This window comes from Melopsittacus undulatus, chromosome 3 (assembly GCF_012275295.1).
Source record: "Melopsittacus undulatus isolate bMelUnd1 chromosome 3, bMelUnd1.mat.Z, whole genome shotgun sequence".
Classification (NCBI taxonomy): domain Eukaryota; kingdom Metazoa; phylum Chordata; class Aves; order Psittaciformes; family Psittaculidae; genus Melopsittacus; species Melopsittacus undulatus.
In genome coordinates, this window is record NC_047529.1 from 37,962,002 (window position 1) to 37,985,100 (window position 23,099).

Genomic DNA, 23,099 nt, shown 5'->3' on the forward strand with positions numbered 1-23,099 from the left:
GATGTAATTACATGCCATACAGACTACATCTGTAATATATATTATAGAATATTGATCTAACATAATTGCTGATAGTTTTTTTAGCAATTTAGATGTTTCTAGGGGTATTTGTCTAGGCATTGTTTTTTTACTTATAAATGCATTTTACTATGTCATGTAGCTGAAATGGAAGTTGCTAAAGATATATATGTAAGGTGAACAGAGAATTTTTCAGAGTTAAACCCTGAGGTAACTTCTCATTTATGCAGGAGGATTGGTGGCTTTCCTTCATACTGACCTGTCACTGACCTGTGACCAGTAATTTTAAACAGCCTGGATTCTCTTTATTTCTGGTTTACCCTAACCATATTGATGCTTGAACTGAGCTCCTTAAACAGAATAAGTGCCTGTAGGGTTTGAAATTAGTGTCAGTGAAGTAAATCGCATTTTTAGCAGGAAGTAAAAGCTTTATTGTCAATATCGTAATGACATAGTCACAAAATGTGCAATAAAAGTGACATATTTTGAAGTGTGTATAAAATGTGTAGGAATCTGTTTTAAGAAAATTTTCAGTATCCAAAAAACACAGATATTTTTTCCAATCTCAAATTTACTGAGTTTGAAGTACTTGAAATAGAATCACAGAATAGTTAGGGTTGAAAAAGTCCTTAAGATCATCAAGTTCCAACCCCTCTGCCATGGTCAGGGACACCTCACACTAAACCATGTCTCCCAAGGCTCTCTCCAACCTGGCCTTGAACACCACCAGGGATGCAGCATTCACAGCTTCCCTGGGCAACCCATTCCAATACCTCACCACCCTAACAATAAAGAATTTCTTCCTTATATCCAGTCCAAGCCTCCCCTGTTTAAGTTTCAGTCTGTTACCCCTTGTCCTGTCACTACAGTCCCTAATGAATAGTCCCTCCCCAGCATCCCTGTAGGCCCCCTTCAGATACTGGAAGGCTGCTATGAGGTCTCCATGCAGCCTTCTCTTCTCCAGCCTGAACAGCCCCAACTTTCTCAGCCTGTCTTCAAACAGGAGGTGCTCCAGTCCCCTGATCATCCTCGTGGCCCTCCTCTGGACTTGTTCCAACAATTCCATGTCCTTTTTATGTTGAGGACACCAGAACTGCACACAATACTCCAAGTGAGGTCTCACAAGAGCAGAGTTAGAGGGGCAGGATCACCTCCTTTGACCTTTTCATATGCTCCTTTTTATATAGCCCAGGATGCAGTTGGCTTTCTGGGCTGCAAGTGCACACTGAAGACAGCTCACGTTCTCACGTGTCTCAACCAACACCCCCAAGTCCTTCTTGGCAGGGCTGCTCTGAATCTCTTCTCTGCCCAACCTGTAGCTGTGCCTGGGATTGCTCCAACCCAGCTGCAGGACCTTGCACTTGGCATAGTTAAACTTCATGAGGTTGGCATCAGCCCACCTCACAAGCGTGTCAAGGTCCCTCTGAATGGCATTCCTTCCCTCCAGCGTACCAACCGAACCACAGAGCTTGGTGTAAGTAGGGAGGGAGGGACAGGAAGGGAGAAAGAAAATTAAGGGGAGGGATTAGGGATGGAAGGCAGTAAGAAAAGAGAGGGAGGAGGGTAACACAAGTAGGCCATAATAATCTGTAAATTACAGTGGTTTTACTTACACTTTTGTAACAGCAATATGAAAATCTTTAGTATCATTGAGTCCTACAAGCTGCTAGAAATACACACAACCAAAAGGTTTTAATGGAATTATTGCTTTAAACATATGACTGTTAACAAGTCCTGAAATGTGTATACCTCCTGTGTCTATTACTGACTCTTTTTTTTTTCCTTCTCCCCTTCCCTGAATGTATGATTAATCTTTATGTCTGTATTCATTTTCCCATGTTGGTTTTCTTTTCAGAAGTAAAGCTGAGCAACCAATTTGATAATCATGATGGTTTTTCTAATACTGGGCATAAGTGTTACTTCCCTGATACTCAAAAGTTTAATTATGAATGACCAACAGCAGAGCAAGGAATTCCTGTACTGTCTTAGGTGTAAATGGTTCAGGTCTGTTAATGGCAACTGTGGTAAAAAAAATTACTCTGTTGCAATGGAGTGTAGTGTTCCTTCTTAACCTTGTAAGACAAGGACTTCATTCCACTTCTTTCCAAAGGCTAACAGGAGCCTCTGTTGAGATCTGCTTTTTCCACTTTGGTATTAGCTTCATGATACCATGAGCTAGGGGAGGTTTTTAATCAGAATCAGTTCTAGTCTCAGTTGAGGTTCTGTGAACATCTAACAGTGTCTTCTGCAAGGACTTACAATTTTTTTTATTTCTTCTTTTCTTCTGCAGTTATCTCTGAGACACTCGCACCAGCAGGGCTCCTTAGGATTATGAAATCTAGCTTTAGAAGTTGTTTTGAGTGTTTGCAAACAAGTAACCTCCAACAATTAATAATATAATTAGGGCTCATCTCAGTATTTATAATCAGGTCATGCAGACTGGTCTGTAGGCTTCCACTAATTTGAAATCTGACAATTTAATTTTTTTTTTTAATTGGGCCTTGCCATCCAAAATAGATTTGTTTTCTCTTGGATGTAATGTCTTTTATGTTAGAAAACAATAATCTTCTAATTAAGTTCTCTTACTTGCTACAAGGTTACCCTGGTATAAGGCTCATGGACTTAACAGTACATGGCTTACAAGTCTTTCACAAAAGCATGTTTTTATTTTTCCACATACAAAAAATGATTGATACGCCATCCCTGTGGACTGTGGTCAACATACTGCACACAGGCATTCAAAAGTCCGTTTTTCTGAAACATAAGCAATTCAAACACATCAGATGTGTGTGCTGACTTGGATCCACCAAAATCTTCATGTGCTTAAAAACAGAAAATAAATGTTTCATGCTTTTGAAACAGTTGTTTTCATCTATGTCCATTATTTTACAAAGTGTGCTATAGAAGCACTGTTTCCACCTTTTTCTTAAGTCTCTGTCTTTCTTTTTTGATTCTTTTCTTACGTGCTCGATGTATCTGTATTACATATTCATTTATGTAAGTAACTGCAAGGGATTTCTGGCAGTATTATACAATTGAACAGTATAGTTATGTTTTATTGGATTTATTTTTGTCTGAACTACATATGCTAGCAGCAACATTTAAGTCTGTACAGGATATTTTAAATATGTTGTTTATTTATAAAATATTAATATTAGCTATTCAGCTTTTCCCATTTCATTTAAGTTCAGAAACATGTTTACCAAGAAGGTCTCAAAGATGACAGACAGTGTACAGCTCTTGCATAAGCAAACTTAAAAGCAAAGTGATTCTTCCCAGTCTAGAAAAGTGGGTCTGAATCATCTCATGTTCCTCTAAACCAGCCTTCGACTAAGAGAATCTTTCATTGTTTCCAAGTGTCTAATTAACAAATGCTGACAAAATTGTCTACTTTAAAGAAATGTTGCTTTATAGTTTAAAGGCTACAGCGTGTAAGTGTTCGTTAATGTTGTGGATTTCTATACATTGCCTAGTGTTTTTCAATATGTAATCTAAACTCTCAGGAAGTGTGTAACTTTATTCCATTCCCAATCTTAGAAACCTCACCAAAAATGTACTATTAAAGGTGGCAAAACCCCAAAATTTTTTCAAGAATTGCTATCCACGTTAGCTGAAGTGTCAGAATGTCAGATGTTTACTTAGACTCCTCAATAAACAGCAAATTATTTTAAGATTCATTGAGGAAAATCTTGGAAAGAGCCCTCAGAAATGTTGGCATCCAGTCTAGTTTACCTTGGCATGTGGCATATTTTTAAGCAGGAGCAATTGGAATGGACAATTTTAGCACATTTTTTATGTCTTCGTTCCTTTGCATTCTTCCACCCCATCCTCTTACCCCCTCCTGATAGTTTGAGGTGGCCTTTTCCCATGTTCTTAACTGTGCATGGCAATTTATGAGAGCCCTTCATAGTTTCAAATATCGAGAGAGTTCTTAACTGTACAGAACTTCCCTTGACCAGGTAGAAGCTAGCCAACAGCATCCACTGCTCTTCCTAGTGCTCCAATTATTTGGAGGAAGTCTCCAAACTGCGACTGGTCTCTAAGGTTGCTATATGAGGTTTTCAGTCATGCATGGCAGATCAAGAAGAAAAGCTTATTAAGAGTTTAGTTCTAATTACTGTTGGCACTTAAAAAATAATAATTAAGGCTTATCACATGGTTGTACATTGTTTGGTTTTGGGCGGTCACTAAGTAATGCACACATGAATAAATAAGTACTTCTATTTACAAACAAATTTAAAATAGAAAGTATAACATTATAATAGTAAGTCAAGTAGCCTGACTATTCGCTAAATATTAAGAGATCCAGTGAGAACCCACATATTAAAGCTGTTAATACACTTAAATAAAACTAATTTCTGAAGCAGCAAGTCTTTGAAATTCATTGTACAGAAAGCCAGAGGCTACAGAAGTACCTTTTATTTTTGCCATGAATTTCTATTCTGGTATGGCTTATTCGTAGGCTGTCAGAAATCCTGGCATTTTTTTTCTGTTTGCTTTTCTCAGGAAAAGCTTGTCAGCTTTCCAAAATAACAACTGAGAACATTCTAAAGAGCTAAATACAAATATTAAAATCCTGCTACCCAACCAGCTGCAGTCCACATGGCACTGAGAATAAAGCAACATCAGTGGCAAGAGAAGAAAGGGCAGAATAAGCTCCCAAGCATGTTCCCTCAATCATGCCAAGGATTTTCTGCTCGCTTCTGTTTGCAGTGACAGACCACATCTTTTTTGTTAAATACCAAACCTGGTGTGGTCATTGATGGGAGCATTGCAAGCAGAAAGCAAACTGTTAAAATTAAACACTAAAAGCTTGTTGCTTTAACCCTGCATGACAGTTCTTTGCAGATTTAGATAAATCTTTTTGTGACATGCCAGTCGCTGGGCTGCAACTGTCTCTTTGCAGATCCTTTCTTCCCAGGCTTAGGTTTATAAATGCTTCTTGAAAAGCCCCCACAAAGAATGCCCAGAATATCCCTTTCCCTCCTCTCATCTCCATGACATGCTTAAACTTGATTCTGCATGTGCAAAAGTAAGCTTCAGAGGAATTATTGCCTCTGCTACCAGCCACAGAGAGATGGTGTCTCCTGCAATTCAGTCAGTTTGAGATGAGTTCTCACTAATCCTTCAGCCAGAATAACAACTACAAAACCCATAGATACAGATCACATTTATAGAATTAATGTAGCTCACTCCCATATGTTTTGCAAGATGTTCACCTGTAAAATTCTTAGTTGTGTGAATTTGAAGATGCAATATAGAAGGCGTCATTTTAAGATGGTACATGTGTGACTTGATAGCTCAGCATGCAATAGCTTTCTGAAAGGTAATCACAGAATCACAGAATCATAGAATGGTTTGGGTTGAAAGGTACTTTAAAGATCATTTAGTTCCAATCTCTCTGCCATAGGAAGAGACATGTTTCAGTAGACTAGGTTGCTCAAAACCCCATCCAGTCTGGCCTTGGATACTTCCAGGGATGGGGCATCCGCAACTTTTCTGGGCAACCTGTTCCAACATCTCGCCACCCTCACAGTAAAGAATTTCTTCCTAATAGCAAATCTAAATCTCTCCTCTGTCAGTTTAAAGCCATTCCCTCTTGTCCTGTCACTACATGCCCTTGTAAAACATCCCTTTCCAGCATTTTTGTAGGCTCCCTTTAGTCACTGGAAGGCTGCTGTATGGTCTTCCCTGAGCCTCCTCTTCCCCAAGCTGAACAAGCCCAACTTTCTCAGCCTGTTTTCATAGCAGAGGTGCTCCAGCCCTCAGCATCTTTGTGGCCCTCCTCTGACTCACTTCAGCAGGTCCACATCCTTTTTATCTTACCTGCACTTCAGAGAACTTTTACTTTGTGTTGGTTTTAGTTTCATTTCTAGAAGAGGTAATTCTGACATTCTAATCTGCTTTTTCAGTGACATGGTAAACTGCACCACAGCTGCCAAATTGAGCAAAAGGCAAAATCATGAGGTAGTTGTTAGAAGATGGTATATGGTAAAAAATGGATTTTTGCGGTATATTTCAAAGTTAAATCATGTCCTTCTTCAGAACTCCTGTTTTTATTGCCATAGCATTCTTTGCTGCTAGAATCAGGTCATTTTTCCTTATTACTGATGGGTCCTACCACACATCTTTCTTACATGTTTTTGACAGATAAGGCCTTGCCATGTGGGCTACATGGATAAACTATTTATATAGTGCTTTATGTGGTTACCTCCATTCATTATTTTCTGAGAATAGTTCGCTTTGGGTTTTTTTTCATATTGTATTGCAAGAGATTTCTAGGATTTTTCTTTACCTAAAAACCTTAGGGTTACCCTAAGCCTAACCCTAATCCTAACCCTATCTCAGTGGTTCTGAGGTAGTGTAGCTGCCTGTTATAGTTAAGTGCCAGACTTCACCCTTTGGTTAGTTAAATTGCTTTTAAAGAGTTCTATAATGGGACAGTGTTTCAATGTACACTTTATAGTTATGGTCTGTTGCTCTCTGAATGCAGAAGCCTGTTAAATAAATTAAATGCGATCTCAGGGAGCAAATTTTGGTGATAATATACTACAAATAGTGACATTAACTTCATGGCAGGTGCATAGATAAAAATCATCTCAGTATTTGTTCTATTATATTGCCACAGAAATTGTAGAAGAATGGATCACACTCAAATGTTTTATTACTATTTTTATTATCGTATCTAGGCACTATTTTCAGATGAGGCCTCCCGCTTATACTGCTCTTTGGTCATTTGTTTCAAGACTTCTGATCTGTTACCTTTGCTGTGGGAGACCTCAGCTATAACAGCCAGCCCAGAGGTGACCTGAGATATTCAGGTGAAAAACAATAGTTTCAAAGTACGTTTTGCAGTGGAAGGGTGTGTTATGCAAAGCATTTCAGGGCTGTGTTCAATTTTGAAAATTAATATGAAATTAACGTAGTATCATTTTAGAAGCACTCTGATGTTAGCAACAGTGAGGATATCAGATGATTTATTAGGATTCTGCTAATAGGAATTGCAGCAAGCATAAACTGAATCTAGACTCTGAACCATAAACAAGAGCATAACAAGATTTAAAAAAAAAATAATAATTTGTGGGATGTATAATATAGCTTACTAGCGGGAAGGCTCTCTGCACTGATCACAAAATTTGTCTCATTTCTTTTATGGTGCCTTAAACCGATCCAGATTTCTGCCTGTGTCCTGTTGCTAATGGCAAGGTATGCAGTACCCTATCTTCTTTTTGCACTGTTGCAAGCATCGTGATACGCTTGCTTTCTGAGAAAGGCCAGATTGAGATAACACCACGTGTGTGCCATAAAGAGATTCTCTGCAAAACAGAGATCTGTGAAAAGGAATTTGACTGGAGTGCCAGGGAAAAGGTCAACGAAAATAGAGTTAACATTTCTATCTGAAATGTGCTGCTTTGATCTTAGGATGAAGAAGGGTAGTGGCATTCAAAAACACTGCACAGTGATATGGAAATTTGTCACAGCATGCCTGAAGTAAGCCTCACAGAGGTTACAAGAAATCGATACACTTGCAGTGTAGGATAGGTGTTGAGCATTATTTCCTACTAGGTTATTGATATAATGGTAGGTGTCTTTTTAGTAAAGCCTGACCTAGGAAAGCAACTGCATTAGAGAATTCCTCTTTTTTACTGTTTATAACACAGGAGGTTGACACATTCTGCAAGATACACCTTAAAGAATTGTAGTTAGTCCTATGAAAGAAGTGAAGATATTGGGATTAATGAAACTGTCAGTAGTTCACAAGATAGATTTACAGAGCACTAGCAATAAAGGACTTTCATTACCTCTATGCCTTAATTTCAGAACACACCCATTTAATGGGTTGTTTTTGATGTTCTAAAACTGAGCTATAAAGGTTACAATCTATTGATTTTTCTTACCAAAATTCTTACCCAAAATGGAACAGGTAAAACAGAAAAACTTTCCTTCTTAGTATTGTTTATTTATAGTCTTGTTTGTTTGTTTGTTTTCTTTAAGTCCTACAGCAAAATTTATAATTAGTTCCAAGCATGTCAAAATTCACTTGGATTTTGACAATGATGGGAGTGAAGATCTCTGAATCACTGAATTGCAGACTCGGTCAATTGGAAGTGACTTTAGGAGGTCTCCAGTCCAATCTCCTGCTTAAAGCAGAGTGACTGATAGTATCTGACTACGTTGTGCTTTATCCAGTTGGGTTTTGAAAACCTCCAAGAATAGAGACTGGACAATCTGCTCTACTGCTGGGCTGTTCTTGAGGGAATAAGGGTTTTTTTTCCCCTATATCCAGTCAGAACTACTGTTGTTTCAGTTTAACCGTTGTCTCTTGTCCTGCCACCGCTATGAGGAAAGTGGCTTCATCTCCTCAAGACCTTCCCTGTAAAGCACTGGGGACTGCTGTAAGATTCCCTGAACCTATTTCTGCTCTGGACTGAACTAACTCAGCTCCTTCACATACTCTTCACAGGGCAAGTGCTCCAGCTCTGAACATTTGCTCACACTCTCCTGGATATGCTCAGGAGATGTTTAGCGATAGATGCATTTGTACAGTTGGGATTGGAACCTTCCTTCTATATAAGCCTTTGAATAGAGTTAATTTCTAAAGGTGAGACATGTTCAAACAAATGTAATGCCTGTGAATGGGCCCAAACTAGTGAGCGATGACTGGCCCTGTAATATGATAGATGAACAGAACTGAGTATCAGCCTCCATTTACAGTCTCATAGTATCGAGTTTGGTGTCATGTTACCATGTACTTAAGCTCCTGCTTTGCAAGAATCTGCATGTTTTTTCAGGATATCTCAGCTATAGCTGTTTATTTTAACGTTCAAGATATGTGTGTCTGTCTTTTATGAATCTTGTCACTAGTATTTTAGGTAGAAGGGAGTCATATCCTAAATTTGGAGATTATTAAAAACTTTTAAAGAATGAAAAGAACTTCAAATTATAATGATTTGATAGTTCAGAGATAATGATTTTTAAAATGTTAGGTCACTTAATACTGTGCAAATTAAATAACTCAGCTTACTGGAAAAAAAATAAGTGTTTTAACATATTTGCATAAAAGTAGCACTATTCAACACAATTATACTTTTCTACCTGTACTTAACTTGTTAATGTGTGACGCTTTACTTTTCTATTGCAAACTGTAGTATTGGTATCAAAATAGTAGTAAGAATAATAGAATATGGCTCTACTGGTGCCTTCATGTAAATTGATAAGTCTGTCGGATTTATTAGGAGCAATTTTGTGCTTATTGACTTCAGCAGATCAGCAGATTCTCTTCTTCTGTAAGGCTGCCTTTGAAACCGCATTTTAACTTTAAAAAACATTCATTGCTTTGAAAAAAGAATTGGTAGATAAGATGAAAGGATTAGTAGGGACAATCTAAGGTTGTTTAAATTTAGTTTTGGGGAAAGAAGACTAGTATATAAAAAAATAACAGAAATTCTGCACTGTTTTTGCTTTTAGTTGATCACTGAAATGTGCTGTTCTATCTAATACCAAATTGGGTGGTGGTAGTTAACTCTTGCTGTGCAGAATTATCAGTGTTATATGATATTCAGGTTGGATGAATCCTTGGGTGATATGGTTTAGTGTGAGGTGTCCCTGCCCATGACAGGGGGGTTGGCACTAGATGATTTTAAGGTCCTTTCCAACCCTAACTATTCTATCTTTCTATGATTATGCACAGCAGGTATCTGCTCCATGAACTGTTTTCACGTCCCTGAAAGTGTAAAATGCTTAATTATTCTCAGCTGAAGGTCATTTTGATCAGGGTAATAATCAGTTTCTTAAGGTTTCGAAAGTTCTTCCAGAGTTCTGGTTGCTTTCAGCAGAAAACTGCTAAACCCATCTAGTGTCCCCTGCATGTTTGGTTGAGCTTTGTATTCCCTGTAAAAGCATTAGTGCTTGCTTTTGAAAAGACCTCTGCATTTTGAAAAACAAATTTGCTTCAAAAGGGAAATGGCAGTTTATAAGAAAGCCTACTGTCTGACACTGGAACATTCTACCTTGGGAGGTAGTCTTGACACAGCAGTGTTGTTATGGCCATAAGAAGCAGAATTTGTGGAATGGGTATTTTTATGACCTATTTTTGCAATTTGAATTCTATATTTTTTTTCCTTCTGGATTTCACTGTTATGTGGCTTCTTGTATCAGGGTAGAAATCAGGTCTGCATTTGCAAAAACAAATGTAAAAAACGTAATAGTGAAATTTTTTCTTCCAAAGTGGTGGAGCAAGTAACTAATCCTGCAGCTGTTGTTATAGCTTTAATAAAAGGTAGATACACACTGTAGAATACCTCTTTTGAGGTTAATTCCTAGTCTTGTTTTCCTTATATAATCAAAACTTGGGACCCTGAATACCATATTGGCTTTTTCCTTCCCCAAGATCAATACTCCCTTCTGCAAAGTAGGCAAATGAACAGGGAAATGTACACTTTGTGCACAACCCCACGTCTCCCCCCCCCCAAGAAAAATGAAAAATATTGAAGGAAATTTAATACATTTAAAAGCCAGAATATTTGTTGACATTAATGGAATCCACTGTTTGCATCAAAATCTATAGTGTGTGATCAAACAACTAATTTGTAGAAATTAGTATACACAAGTGATCTTATCACTGTAAATGACTTTTTATTAATGAATGTATATCATATGAATGGTTCAAATTTGACACTCTTCTTCCTTCAGCAATTGAGTCTAATTACATTTGTGTTGACTAGATTAATAGATTGTTGCTAAGAGTGAATGGGCAAGCTAATGAGGAAGTACAAGAGTCATCTTTGGTTTCCAGGGAATGAAAAAATGAATGTCCAGTTGGTTGTCAGATACAACTGTGGCTTTGCATACATTTTCTTAAATCTGGTGAGGATTTTTCAGCTAGTGGAAACCTTAGGTCTCAAAACGTAATCCCTATTCCAACTCTGGAAGTGAAACCTACTATTTCTTGCAAGACTTCTTTGATGCTTTGCAGAACTAACTCCAAAATTAATGTGTTAAATGATTTAAGAAGAATTCTGCTAGTGAATACAGAGTCTTCCTGTTCATTCGCAAGTTGCAATGTATCTACATAGTAGGGCTCATGCATCCTTCTTATGCCACCAATTTACTGGCCTGCTTTCTTACTTATTTCTCTCCTTCCCTCTTCATAATGATAGCTATGGCCACTCTAGTTGGTTTTTAGTTTTTGTTACTAATTCTTATTTTTTTCTTTTCTTTGTATTTCTAGTATTCTAGTCTTTTTTAACCACAGATGCTGCAAACAAGTTTGCATTTTAGATATCTGCCCTAGGAAAATGCTAGAATGGTTTTTGAAGGCTGTACTGTTGATTCTGAATATTTCATGTGTTCATGCCAGCATATGCTAATGTATCCATTCAAAATTTCTCTCTTGCATTTAAATAGACTCTGGACTGTAATGAGCACATATTTCTAAGGGATATGAACTAAAGGAAAGGTTAAAAAGACATTAGGGAGTTTAGAGGGAGGGGGACACTGGTAATGAAACAGAAGTATTTGAGGACAAACTTGCTTCTTTGGTCTTTTTACCTAAAAAACATAAGTGAATCAAGACAGATGAATAAATAAGATTGCCATGTTCAGTTAATGTTGTGTGTTTCAGATACAAGACCAAGCAGAAGGTGCAGTCTGAAAGTGATGATGTCCTTAGAGTCAAGATAAAACTTCTGTGGGTTTGTCCTGAGTTCAGCAGTAGCAGTCATTTTTCTCATTCTTAGTAGCTGGTGCAGTGCTGTGTTTTTGACTGTCAGCCAGGGAACAGCGCTGATAACGCTGGTGTTTTCAGTTTCTCCTCAGTAATGTTTACTCTGACCAAGGACTTTTTGAGTCTCATGCTCTGCCAGCAAAGAGGAGAAGCTGGGAGGAAGCAGAGACAGGACACCGGACCCAAACTAGCCAAAGAGGTATTCCATACCACAGCACCTCATGCACAGTATAAAAACTGGGCGGAATTACCTGAAAGGGCTAGATCAATGCTCAGATCAGGCTGGGTATCGGTCGGCAGGTGGTGAGGAGTTGTATTCTCTTCCCTTGTTAGTTGCCTGATCATTATTATTATTGGTGGTAGCAGTAGTGGTTTGTGTTATACCTTAGTTACTGGATTGTTCTTATCTCAACCCCTGGCAGTTACATTCTTTCGATTCTCCTCCCCATCCCTCTGGGAGTGGGGGGAGGAAAAAGAGGGAAGGAGTGAGTAAGTGGCTGTATGGTTCCGAGTTGTCGGTTGGGCTTAAACCACGACAGTGTTTCAGTCTTTCCTTTCCAATTTAGATAAAGAAATATAATTTGTACTGTTAAAAATCACATTTAGGTTTTATTTTCAAAAAGTCAATTAAATGAATGATGTGATGCATGAGCATATTATCTAAGATTTTTGAAAGAATTCATTTATTTCATGCTATTCTGTTATTCTCTGACTTGTAGATTTATAAAGAGCCGTTTTATTGCCAGGTGACTTGTTACAGATGGCCTAATTGTCTCATTTCTGCTACTTCAGGGGGTTTTTACCTTTCCTAATGACATTGTTATTTTACTTTTATTTCATGTATGTCAGCTATCAATGATATTTATAGTGCTTGGCACAGGTGAGTTTTTTTGGTTCTAAGCAGGTAGAATTCAAAACCAACTGAACTATTCCAACATCTGACAGAAGACTTAACTTTTACTTGGGTGCAACAGCATTAAACCAATTTTATGAGTGAGGTAAATATTTCAATTCTGAAATAAGATGAATGACTGTAACCTAATAATTTCGCCATTATGGTTAAGGTACAGATAAAGATTAGTGACAATGGTAAATGACACTACCAAGCATGCTCTGACATCTGTGAAAGACTTTATTTGGGCTGTTCAGCCTGGAGAAGAGAAGCTGCATGGAGACTTCATAGAAGCTTGAAGGGAGCCTGTAAGGATGCTGGGGAGGGACTCTTCACTGGGGACTGTAGTGATAGGACAAGGGGTAATGGGTTAAAACTTAAACAGGGGAAGTTTAGATTGGATATAAGGAAGAAGTTCTTTACTGTAAAAATGGTGAGGCACTGGAATGACCTGCCCAGGGATGTTGAAAATGCTCCGCCTCTGGTGGTGTTCAAGGCCAGGTTGAACAGAATCTTTGGTGACATGATTTAGTGTGTTGTGCCCTTGCCTATGGCAGGGAAGTTGGAAGTAGATGATCTTAAGCCTTTCCAACCCTAACTATTCTATGATCCTCTGATTTGAATTTGCAACTGAGACATCTCATTGAAACTTTTCATGGACACTGTAGTGGATTAGAATATTATTTTTAAGTTACACAGATACCTGTTTTCCCTCTGTTATCTCCTCTAATGCTTCAAACTAGCTCTTCCCAAATCCCTTCCCCAAAACATCAACAGTATATCATCTCCAAGATACCATTAGCAAGACATTGTTTTTTTCCCAATCAGAAATACATACCTTATCCCCACAGGTTTAATGGTATCAGTAGCTGGTGTTCAGCACGCTAATCTTCAGGCTCTCACCAGCTGAGAAGATATCATTCCAGTAAGAGTGCTGAATGAATATGGGTCCTGATGTCCTCAACTCCTCCAGCTCTTCAATGTCTGCTTACTGACTCCTTCAAGCCTTTGAGCCACTAGCTTTAGAGAAGATGATGAAAGATGAAAAAGCTCCTTGAAGAAAAATGTTATCTGAAAACATTTTTACACTGAACATTGCAGTTATATTTTGATGGTTTATTTTTTAACTATGTGTTTACATTGTTGATTCGCCTTCCTTTCTCTTCCACTGGCTTTCCTTTTCTTCATATAATGAATTGCTGTATATACCCACAGCGTAACTTTTTGCCAACTTTGGTACATGTGACAGATAGCACACATGTGATCATCTGACTTCTCAAAAAGAATATCCAATGGTCTAGAAAAGCCTTCTAGGTAAGTGGTACCACATGGAAAATATTACAACTTTCTGGATGCATAAAAAATATTAGTGTTAGCTTCCCAGTGCAAGCTTCAGTGAAAAGTTTTATATATGTGTTTATACAATATAATAATTTCTGTCATTTCTGTTTTATTCAGGTCATTGCCATTGTTATGGATATGTTTACAGATGTGGATATTTTTAGAGAAATTGTGGAGGCATCTGCTAGAGGGATTGCAGTGTATCTCCTGCTTGATGAGTCAAACTTCAGTCACTTTCTGAAAATGACAGAGAAACAAGGCTGTCAAGTTCAGAGGCTCAGGGTAAGGCTTCCTGTGTTCCTGTGCATGAATATTCACTACTTATTCCTATACAACTCACTGAACAGGGACTGTTATTCAAAAAGTAATTATCAAATATAGGCTTTTTCGAATTAACAGTAAGCTATAACTAGGTAAGCTCTCAGCAGAACCTTCTCTACAAATGTTTTTAGAAAGATCTTTATCTTTTTTATGAGTCAAAACAAGAGTATTTTATAGAATTACATAATTTTTCTTATTTATGAAGTAATTTTCAATTATTATGTATTTAGGAACACTGTGCTTGAAAAACTAGGCTGCTTTTTTGATTTCTCTTAAATTGCAAATAGAGGCATAAAGCTTATGTAAATTAATAAATCGCAGACTTCATGATCTTTTTCTTCAAAGTTGTTAAGTATTAAAGTACTTTAAAAGGCCAACAATTCTATTTTATTAATGTTTTCCTGAAAATCCATAATATCACGTCTGTCTACATGGTAGAATCATGAAATCAGCGAGGTTGGAAATTACCTTTAAGTCATCAAGTCCAGCCATTACCCCAGGACTGCCAAGACCACCCCTAAACCATGTCACTAGGGAATATTACATTCATACATGAAAAATGTAATTTTATCCTCTAAGAATAAGAAGACTAACACATTTTTCACAAGATGTCCTGTACTGCTGTAATATTTAACAGGGATTAGAATACAAACCATGAGCTGCACTGAGCCAAAGTAAATGCTTCATAAATACTTCTAGATTTACTGTACTGTAGATAGCACTGAAGAAATTCCAAAGATGCTGCCAGAGTCTCTTTGCAAAGCTATGAGTGTTGCCTTGGCTGAACTTCTGTATAGTTCTGTTTGCAGTTTCTTGTAGCTAGTTGGGCCATGTTCACCTGAAAAAAAGAAATATTATAAAAGCTCTTCTTAGCAGCATCCAGTTTAAGAACCCAGCCTAAAAACCAGAGAGAGATCTGATGTACTAGTGAAGATAAAGATGGGGTTTTGATAATATTTTTCAGCAAACCTGTGTTTTATACCAATATTTGCTTTGGCATGTTGACTTAGGTCCTTAAAAGTATTCCCATACCAATTTCTATTCCTGTGTCTTGTGTATGTATGTGTGGGATTGCCCTCTGGTGTCCTAATACACAGAGCTATGAGGACATTCTGAAAGAAAATATCAAAACCATGTTGTGGGTCTGTAAACAGATATTCGTGATTGCCTTCATGAAGTGAGTATTTGGCAGTATTTCAATACTCTGGAACTTGAGATACCACCATGTGCTGAATACTTGGGTCAGCTATGCTGTAGAGGTTGCCGAAAATGGTATATGTCTTTTTATGGCATGAGTTTTAGCCCCCTAAAACAAAAGAAATTAGAAACATGGACGGGGTAGAGCAATTGACATCTACCTGGACTTGTGCAAAGCGTTCGACACTGTCCCACATGACATTCTTGTCTCTAAATTGGAGAGACATCAATTTGATAGGTGGACCACTCGGTGGATAGAGTGGCTTGATGGCCACATGCAAAGAGTTGTGGTCAATGGCTCAATGTCCGGCTGGAGACCAGTAACGAGTGGTGTCCCTCAGGGATCCGTGTAGGGACCGGTCTTGTTCAACGTCTTTGTCAGTGACATGGACAGTGGGATTGAGTGCGCCCTCAGCAAGTTTGCCGTTGGAACCAAGTTGTGTGGTTCCGTTGGTATGTTGGAGGGAAGGAATGCCATCCAGAGGGACCTTGACACACTTGTGAGGTGGGCTGATGCCAACCTCATGAAGTTTAGCCATGCCAAGTGCAAAGTCCTACACCTGGGTTGAAGCAATCGCAGGCACAGCTACAGGTTGGGCAGAGAAGAGACTGAGAACAGCCCTGTGGAGAAGGATTCAGTGGTGTTGGTTGATGAGTAAATGAACATGAGCCAGTTTCAGTGTGCACTCACAGCCCAGAAAGCCAACCGTATCCTGGGGTGCATCAGAAGAAGCGTGACCAGCAGGTTGAAGGAGGTGATCCTGCCCCTCTACTCTGCTCTCGTGAGACCCCACTTGGAGTATTGTGTGCAGTTCTGGTGCCCTCACCATAAAAAGGACATGGAACTGTTGGAACAAGTCCAGAGGAGGGCCATGAGGATGATCAGGGGACTGGAGCACCTCCCATATGAAGACAGGCTGAGAGAGTTGGGACTGTTCATCCTGGAGAAGAGAAGGCTGCGTGGAGACCTCACAGCAGCCTTCCAGTATCTGAAGGGGGCTATAGGGATGCTGGTGAGAGACTCTTCATTAGAGACTATAGTGACAGGACAAGGGGTAACGGGTTCAAACTTAAACAGGGCAGGTTTAGATTGGATATAAGGAAGAAATTCTTTACTCTGGTGGTGGTGAGGCACTGGAATGGGTTGCCCAGGGAAGTTGTGAATGCTGCATCCCTGGTGGTGTTCAAGGCCAGGTTGGATGAAGCCTTGGATGGCATGGTTTAGTGTGAGGTGTCCCTGCCTACAGCAGGGGAGTTGGAACTAGATGATCTTAAGGTCCTTTCTAACTCTAACTATTTCTAATATGCCATTTTCAGAGCAATTATGTGGGTCTATAGCTGTTTCAAAAGGTAAACTTCTTTTGGATGGATTTGAGGTTGCCTTTTTAATATGCTTTTATAGACCTACAGGCATTTATGCTGTGGTTGAAAGAATTAACATATATGTGAGTGGATTTTGTACGGATTAGTATGGATTGGAGAGGTTTGGACTTAGCCTCTTCAGCGACATTATGTTTTATATGTTTCTGTTTAGTAATGGTAGGAGAAATAAAATGCATCTTTACTCTGCAAGGTTTGCTTAGAATACTACAAGTTTTATCAGAACATGAAAAATACATCCCAAAGAGCTAAACAGTATGCCTGTTGTGTGGTGGGTTTCCAGTTAAATTGTAGTCTCTTCAAATTGATGCTGTTTTTATACAAGTGCTCCCTGTATCTGAGTTTACTACTAGCACAGTAAGTCTTTTGTGCCTTTATTGAGGATGAAGAGAAACTGCAGGTGACTATCAGGGAACAGTCAGTACTTTGGAGAATATTTCTTCTTTTCCCTTTTTCCCATCAGCCAAAGGTTCACAAAAACAAAAACATCTTCAACTTTTTGTGCTCTTGGCTTTCAGTCTTTCCCTCCTGTTCAGTGAAAGCAAAAAGAGAACAGAGATATATGTATCTATTTCTTTTCCTCAAGATGTAGCACCAGCAGCATTGGTCTTGTTATTCTCTGGCATGATTTGGTTCAGTCTTGCAGGAGTATGGCAGGTGTTCATCATGCCATGCATTCATAAGGAGTTTCTGTAAAGCTTTTCTGATTCAACACCTTCTCTGGTGGTTTTTCTCTTCCTTTGAATCAGTGAAGAATGAGATGCATTGAAGAGAAAAACTGTATTTTTTTATTCTAATTTACAATTCAGTAGTATTCTGTATAAAAAAAAGAGGATTTTATTCATAAATCTACATTAAATATCTGCAGGCTTTCTTCATCTGTAGCATGGCTGTGTATCAGTGCATGTTTCCCTCTTTATTGAAAGTTATAGCTGAAAAAACGGGTAGACTACATATTCTGTGAATTCTGTGTAGGAATTCTGATTAACTTTGTCACTCTCTGACTTGTTTGGTCAGCAGTTCATCTGCATAGGTAGATGAAGAGTCTGTACAGCTTCAGACATTTTTCAGGTGATTTTTCTAAAACTAATAGCTAAATTTTTGAAGTGTGCTTTTTTTTTTTTTTGCCTTTTTTTCAATGCTACTGACAGTTGTTGCAGCAAGCTGTGAAATAGATTTGGTCTGCAGAATGCCGCACCAAGACAGCAATGTCCCTGAGTGTCCTGCAGCCTGTCTTGGAGGAGGGAGAAGATCCTGTGTCTGACTTTAGAAACCTCCTGAAACATCAAGTCCTTGATTAAAGTATTCTTCCATATGCATCCCCTAGCAGTCACTGACTTTCTAATTGACTCACTGTGGCTGATCTTTCCTACGTTTGGATGTCCCGTCAGGCTACCTTGGTTCCTTCATGATGCATGGGTTTTTTGGCTTCTGGTTTGCCCAGGGTTTTCCTCTCAGGATTCATAAATGAGCTACTGCTTTACCCACAGTGATGCAGTGATCAGTGACATGCTGCCATTAGCAGAGAAGTCCTATAGCCTCAGGATGAAACACAGCATTTCATACTAAATGGGGCTTGCAGTTCAGTATGTATATATTTACTGCTTCTAATCAAACTGTTTCTGTTGGTTTATGAGGAGCTCCACACGAGCCCCCAACACAAGAAGGGGGAGTCCAGAGGGCTGGAGCACTTCTATAGAGACAGGCTGAGAGAGTTGCTGGTGTTCAGCCTGAAGTAGAGAAGGTCCCAGGGAGACCTTATAGCAGCCTTCCAATACCTAAAGGGGACCTACGAGAAAGCTGGAAGAGGGGCTTTTTACAAGGGCAGGTAGTGACACGACAAGAGGGAATGGCTTTAAACTGACAGAGGGGAGATTAATTTTGCTATTTGGAAGAAATTCTTTACTGTGAGGGTGGTGAGGCACTGGAAAAGGTTACCCAGGGAGGTAGTAGCAACCTGGTCTAGTGGAAGGTGTCAGAGCTCATTGCAAGGTAAGTGGGACTAGATAATCTTTAAAGGTCCCTTCCAACCCATACCATTCTATGATTGTAAATGGAACACATTGTTACTATATACTCTTAAATGTTGTCTGTATTTTGGGTGATGATTCAAGGTATGCATCCCCGGCACCTTATTAGAGGGTTTGAAGTAGTTGAAGAATGCCAGATTAACTGTGCAGGAAAAGAAGGTGTGATGTGAAAAAAGGGAATACGATCACTGGAACATGCATTTATAATGCAATGTTCCCATCTGTTAGTGGATGACCTACCAAGACAAGGAATGAGTACAGGATCAAGGAAGCGAGATAAAGCTGCGGGAGGAATAATACTGAAGAGAAGGAAAAGAAAAAAGAGAACAAGAGGAAGCAGTGACTATGATTTTTCTAAAAAACAGGAATTTAATGTAAATTTTATTCATTTTTTAGATATGCCTACTTGAAATTATATTTCAACTTATGCGTACCTAAGGCAAAGCTTTTTCTTATATAGTATAGTAATTTGCAAGCCATTAGCCTTGCTTGTGCCTCCAGCATTCCAGATTCCCAAGTGATATCCTGTCCAATACCTATCAGACCTTATCTCAGTAAGATTGGATGTGTTCAACTGTCATGTCTTTAGGCCAGCACTGCTTGTTATGGTTATTTGAAAATGTATAAACTGCCTCTCAAGTTACCCTTTTCAAATTATAATGAGATAAATATGTTTTAGTATAGTTAAATATAAATCTGACATGCAAATATCATTACATGGGATACAAAATTGGGTAAAACAGTCATTAGGTAAATGCAAATTTCATTACTAAGTCACAACATTTTATTTTATAGTACATAAGGTTTACTCTTGTGATAATCTTTAGAACGGGTAATTTCCAGTATTTTCTTTTTTTGTTTTTCAGGAATTAGTTTTTTCCACACTGTTCTGCACACAACTAAAAGCTTTTTATGTAACTACTTTTACTTAAAGCTTCAGTACCTGCTGGAGAAAGAATACTTTTCTTCAGTGGGGTTGACTTATTCAAAATTCAACAAAATCAGACTGGAAGAGTGGGAAAATTTACTTTCATTGATAAGAAAACTTCTAGTTGAAGTGCAGAAAGCTTGAAAGACAGTGCTAGATTGTCAAAAGTGCTTGGCAGGTAGAGATGCAAAATTATGCCAACCTCCCATTCAGTAATGCAAATTGGGTTCTTATTGTCACTGGTTCTTTTTAAGCTGTTTTGAAAATAGACATGGGGATCAAATTGTATTTTCACTGTTAACATTTTTACCCTTTAAAATTCTAGAGCTCTTCTGGACACTACTTTCATTTATTTAAGAGAGAAATTTCCTGTTTCTACCATATTTGCAAGAGTCCACAAAACTAATTTTTAAATACTGTCTTTGTACCTTTTAGGTGAGTTGCATTTTTGTTTGAACACATCTTGACAAAAATGCTATGTAAAAACTCAGCTAATAAATAAAATTTAAACTTGGATAGCTTCAGTTAAACCATAATTTACCAAGTCAGCAGCTTTTAAGTGTAACTCTTGCTTCTTTGATTTGATTTTTCTTTTCATAGAAATTTTAAGAAACAAACAGTGAAAACATATACTGATTTAGAAAGCATGAGTTACTTGGAAATATGCTTTCATTTCTTGGAGATTTTCTCCTATTTTTTGGAATTTTCTGTTTGGAAAGATACAGTTCATTGGATCTTAGTAGACACTATGATTAAAATTTCCACAACCTCTGTCTATTAGAACTTCATATGTTTTTGGTAAATGCATAAATGCCCCCATAGATGTTAAAGGTTTATTTAACTGAATTGCAAACTTAGTCATACTTTACAGGCTGGAATCTTAAATAATTTTGTAAGCTTAAACATCTCCACAGCCTCCTGATAAGGGGAAGTGGAAAGGGAGGTGCTGAGCTCTTCTCTTTGATATCCAGTAGTAGGACATGTGGGAATGGTTCAAAGCTGTGCCAAGGGAGGTTTAGACTGGACATTAGGAAACATTTATTTACTGAAAGCATGGTCACATGCTGGAACAGCCTACATAGAGAGGTGGTCAATGCCCCAAGCCTGTCAGTGTTTAAGAGGCATTTGGACAATGCCCTTAATAACATGCTTCAACTTCTGGTCGGCCCTGAAGTGGTCAGGCAGTAGGACTAGATGATGGAGGTCCCTTCCGACTGAAATAGACTTGTCCTTTCCCTTCCCTTCTTCCTTCCCTTTCCTCTTCCCTTCCCCCTTCCCTTTTCCCTTTCCTTCCTCCTTCCCTTTTCCTTCCTCCTTTGCTTTCCCCTTCCTTTTCCTTTTCCTTTTTTTCCTTTTCCTTTTCCCTTTCCCTTCCCCTTTCCCTTCCTCTTCCCTTCCCTTCCCTGCCCTTCCCTCCCTTTCCTTCCCCTTCCCCTTCCTCTTCCCTTCCTGTTCCCCTTCCCTTCCCCCTTTCTCCTTTCATGCCCTTTCCCCTTCCCTTTCCCTTTTCCCCCTTCCCCTTCCCTATTCCCCCTTCCCCATTCCCCCTTCTCTTCCCTCCCCTTCCCTTTCCCTTCCCATTCCCCCCTCCCCCTTCCCTTCTCTCCCCTTTCCCCTTCCCTGTTTCCCCTTCCCCCTCCCCCCTTTTCTCCCCTTTTCCCTTCCCCTTCCCTCTTCCCCCTTCCCCATTCCCCTTTCCCTCCCATTTCCCCTTCTCTCCCCTTCCCCCTTCCCCTTTCCCCTTCCCTTTTCCCTTCCCTTTCCTTCTTATTTATTCTTCTGGCTTTGCTGAATTTACCCTGTGCACAATCTAATCCATTTTGCTTCATGAACAATCCATCTGCCTTGACCTTTACAGAGCACATGCCTGCTGTGATTTTCAACCTGTCACTGTAGCAGTCCCATGAAGCAAAACGTTCCTCTGTATTCACAAGCCTTATGTTGCACTATTTCCATATATACAATCTATGTAATAATCATACAGACTCTGTTCTCTTTCTGCCAGTGCTAAACTACGGATTTCACTCCAACTGCAATACTTGTAAATTACCGCATATTAACATTGCTAGAAAAGTATTGCAAGGCTAGAAACTGAAGTAAATACTGTGATTATTCACAGCTGTATTCCGAACTATTTTTACATCTTGTGAAGCATTTTGTATCCCTCAGCCAAATGAGATAAATGCTGTAGGTTGTTTTGCATTGAATATAAATTTTATTTTTTTTTTATAAATACCAACTAAAGTATTTCAATTGTTTTTTTTTCAGAACATGAGGGTACGGACAGTAAAAGGACAAGACTACTATTCTAAAACAGGAGCAAAATTCCATGGAAAAATGGAACAAAAATTTATTCTTGTTGACTGTAAGAAAGTCATATATGGTTCTTACAGGTAAGATCAGTCACTGTGGTGTTTACAGAAAATCTGTTATCTCAGTACCTCTCCTACTGCAAATTCTTTTTTTTTCTAATATTTATGAATATTCTTCCAGCGAACTCTATGGGCGAATTGAATTATCTTTCTGCAATTTAACAAGATATCATAGATACTTATTACTAATTAGCCTAACACAGAGCCAGACTCTGAGATCCTCTGTTAGTTTTTCACAAATAAGAAATGTAAGATACAGCTTTTGCCATAGCTGGAGATTTGCTAAAAAGAGGGGAAAATCCTGTTTTGTCTTGTATTGTTTGAATTATTCTTGTTTAATATTCACTGTGGAAATGGCTACCAAAATTATTTCGTAAGCTTTCTTGGATAGTTCCTCCTTGTAAATAATATTCTAAAGCTTACATTGTAGATCTATTCTGTGGCACTCTGTAGTATATCATGGTCAAATTCAGAATTGACAAGGTTAAGTTGACGTAGTTTATATTTTGCTAAGTTTCTTCATTCTACTTTCTATTTTATTTCCAGTGTTATGTGTGCAAAGCATAGGCTGGAAGAACTTACAACTTTGCAGAGCTGGAAAAAAACCCTAAGTTAAAGCAGGAACAGTTTTATCTCACACATTCTTAAATATTTTCGTTCTTTCTGTGCTACACTTTTCTTCTCTGGCTTACTGAAATAGTTTCTGCTAGTGCAGTGCCTTGGTGCCAGATCCATAGCCACTGACTTTCACAGATTTCTACCACTGTAAGCTCTTGAAAATCTGGCTTTTTATTTCCTCTGAGATTCAGCCAGCCACAAATTCCAACTGATGTATATAAATGATAGTGAGGTAAGTGACAAGTTCATAAATGAACGAGTATAAAAGAGTCCAGGG

At 38.5% G+C, this 23,099-nt stretch overlaps 1 protein-coding gene across 2 annotated transcripts in view; it reads left to right on the forward strand.

The window, feature by feature from the left end:
* Positions 1 to 23,099, forward strand: part of FAM83B (family with sequence similarity 83 member B) — a 54,138-nt gene that overhangs the window by 23,478 nt on the left and 7,561 nt on the right. For both annotated transcript variants that reach the window (XM_005153194.3, XM_031052653.2), the window contains exons 3-4: positions 14,094 to 14,258; positions 22,101 to 22,225. In XM_005153194.3, coding sequence (XP_005153251.1) covers positions 14,094 to 14,258; positions 22,101 to 22,225 — 290 coding nt within the window. The remainder of the gene's footprint in view (positions 1 to 14,093; positions 14,259 to 22,100; positions 22,226 to 23,099) is intronic.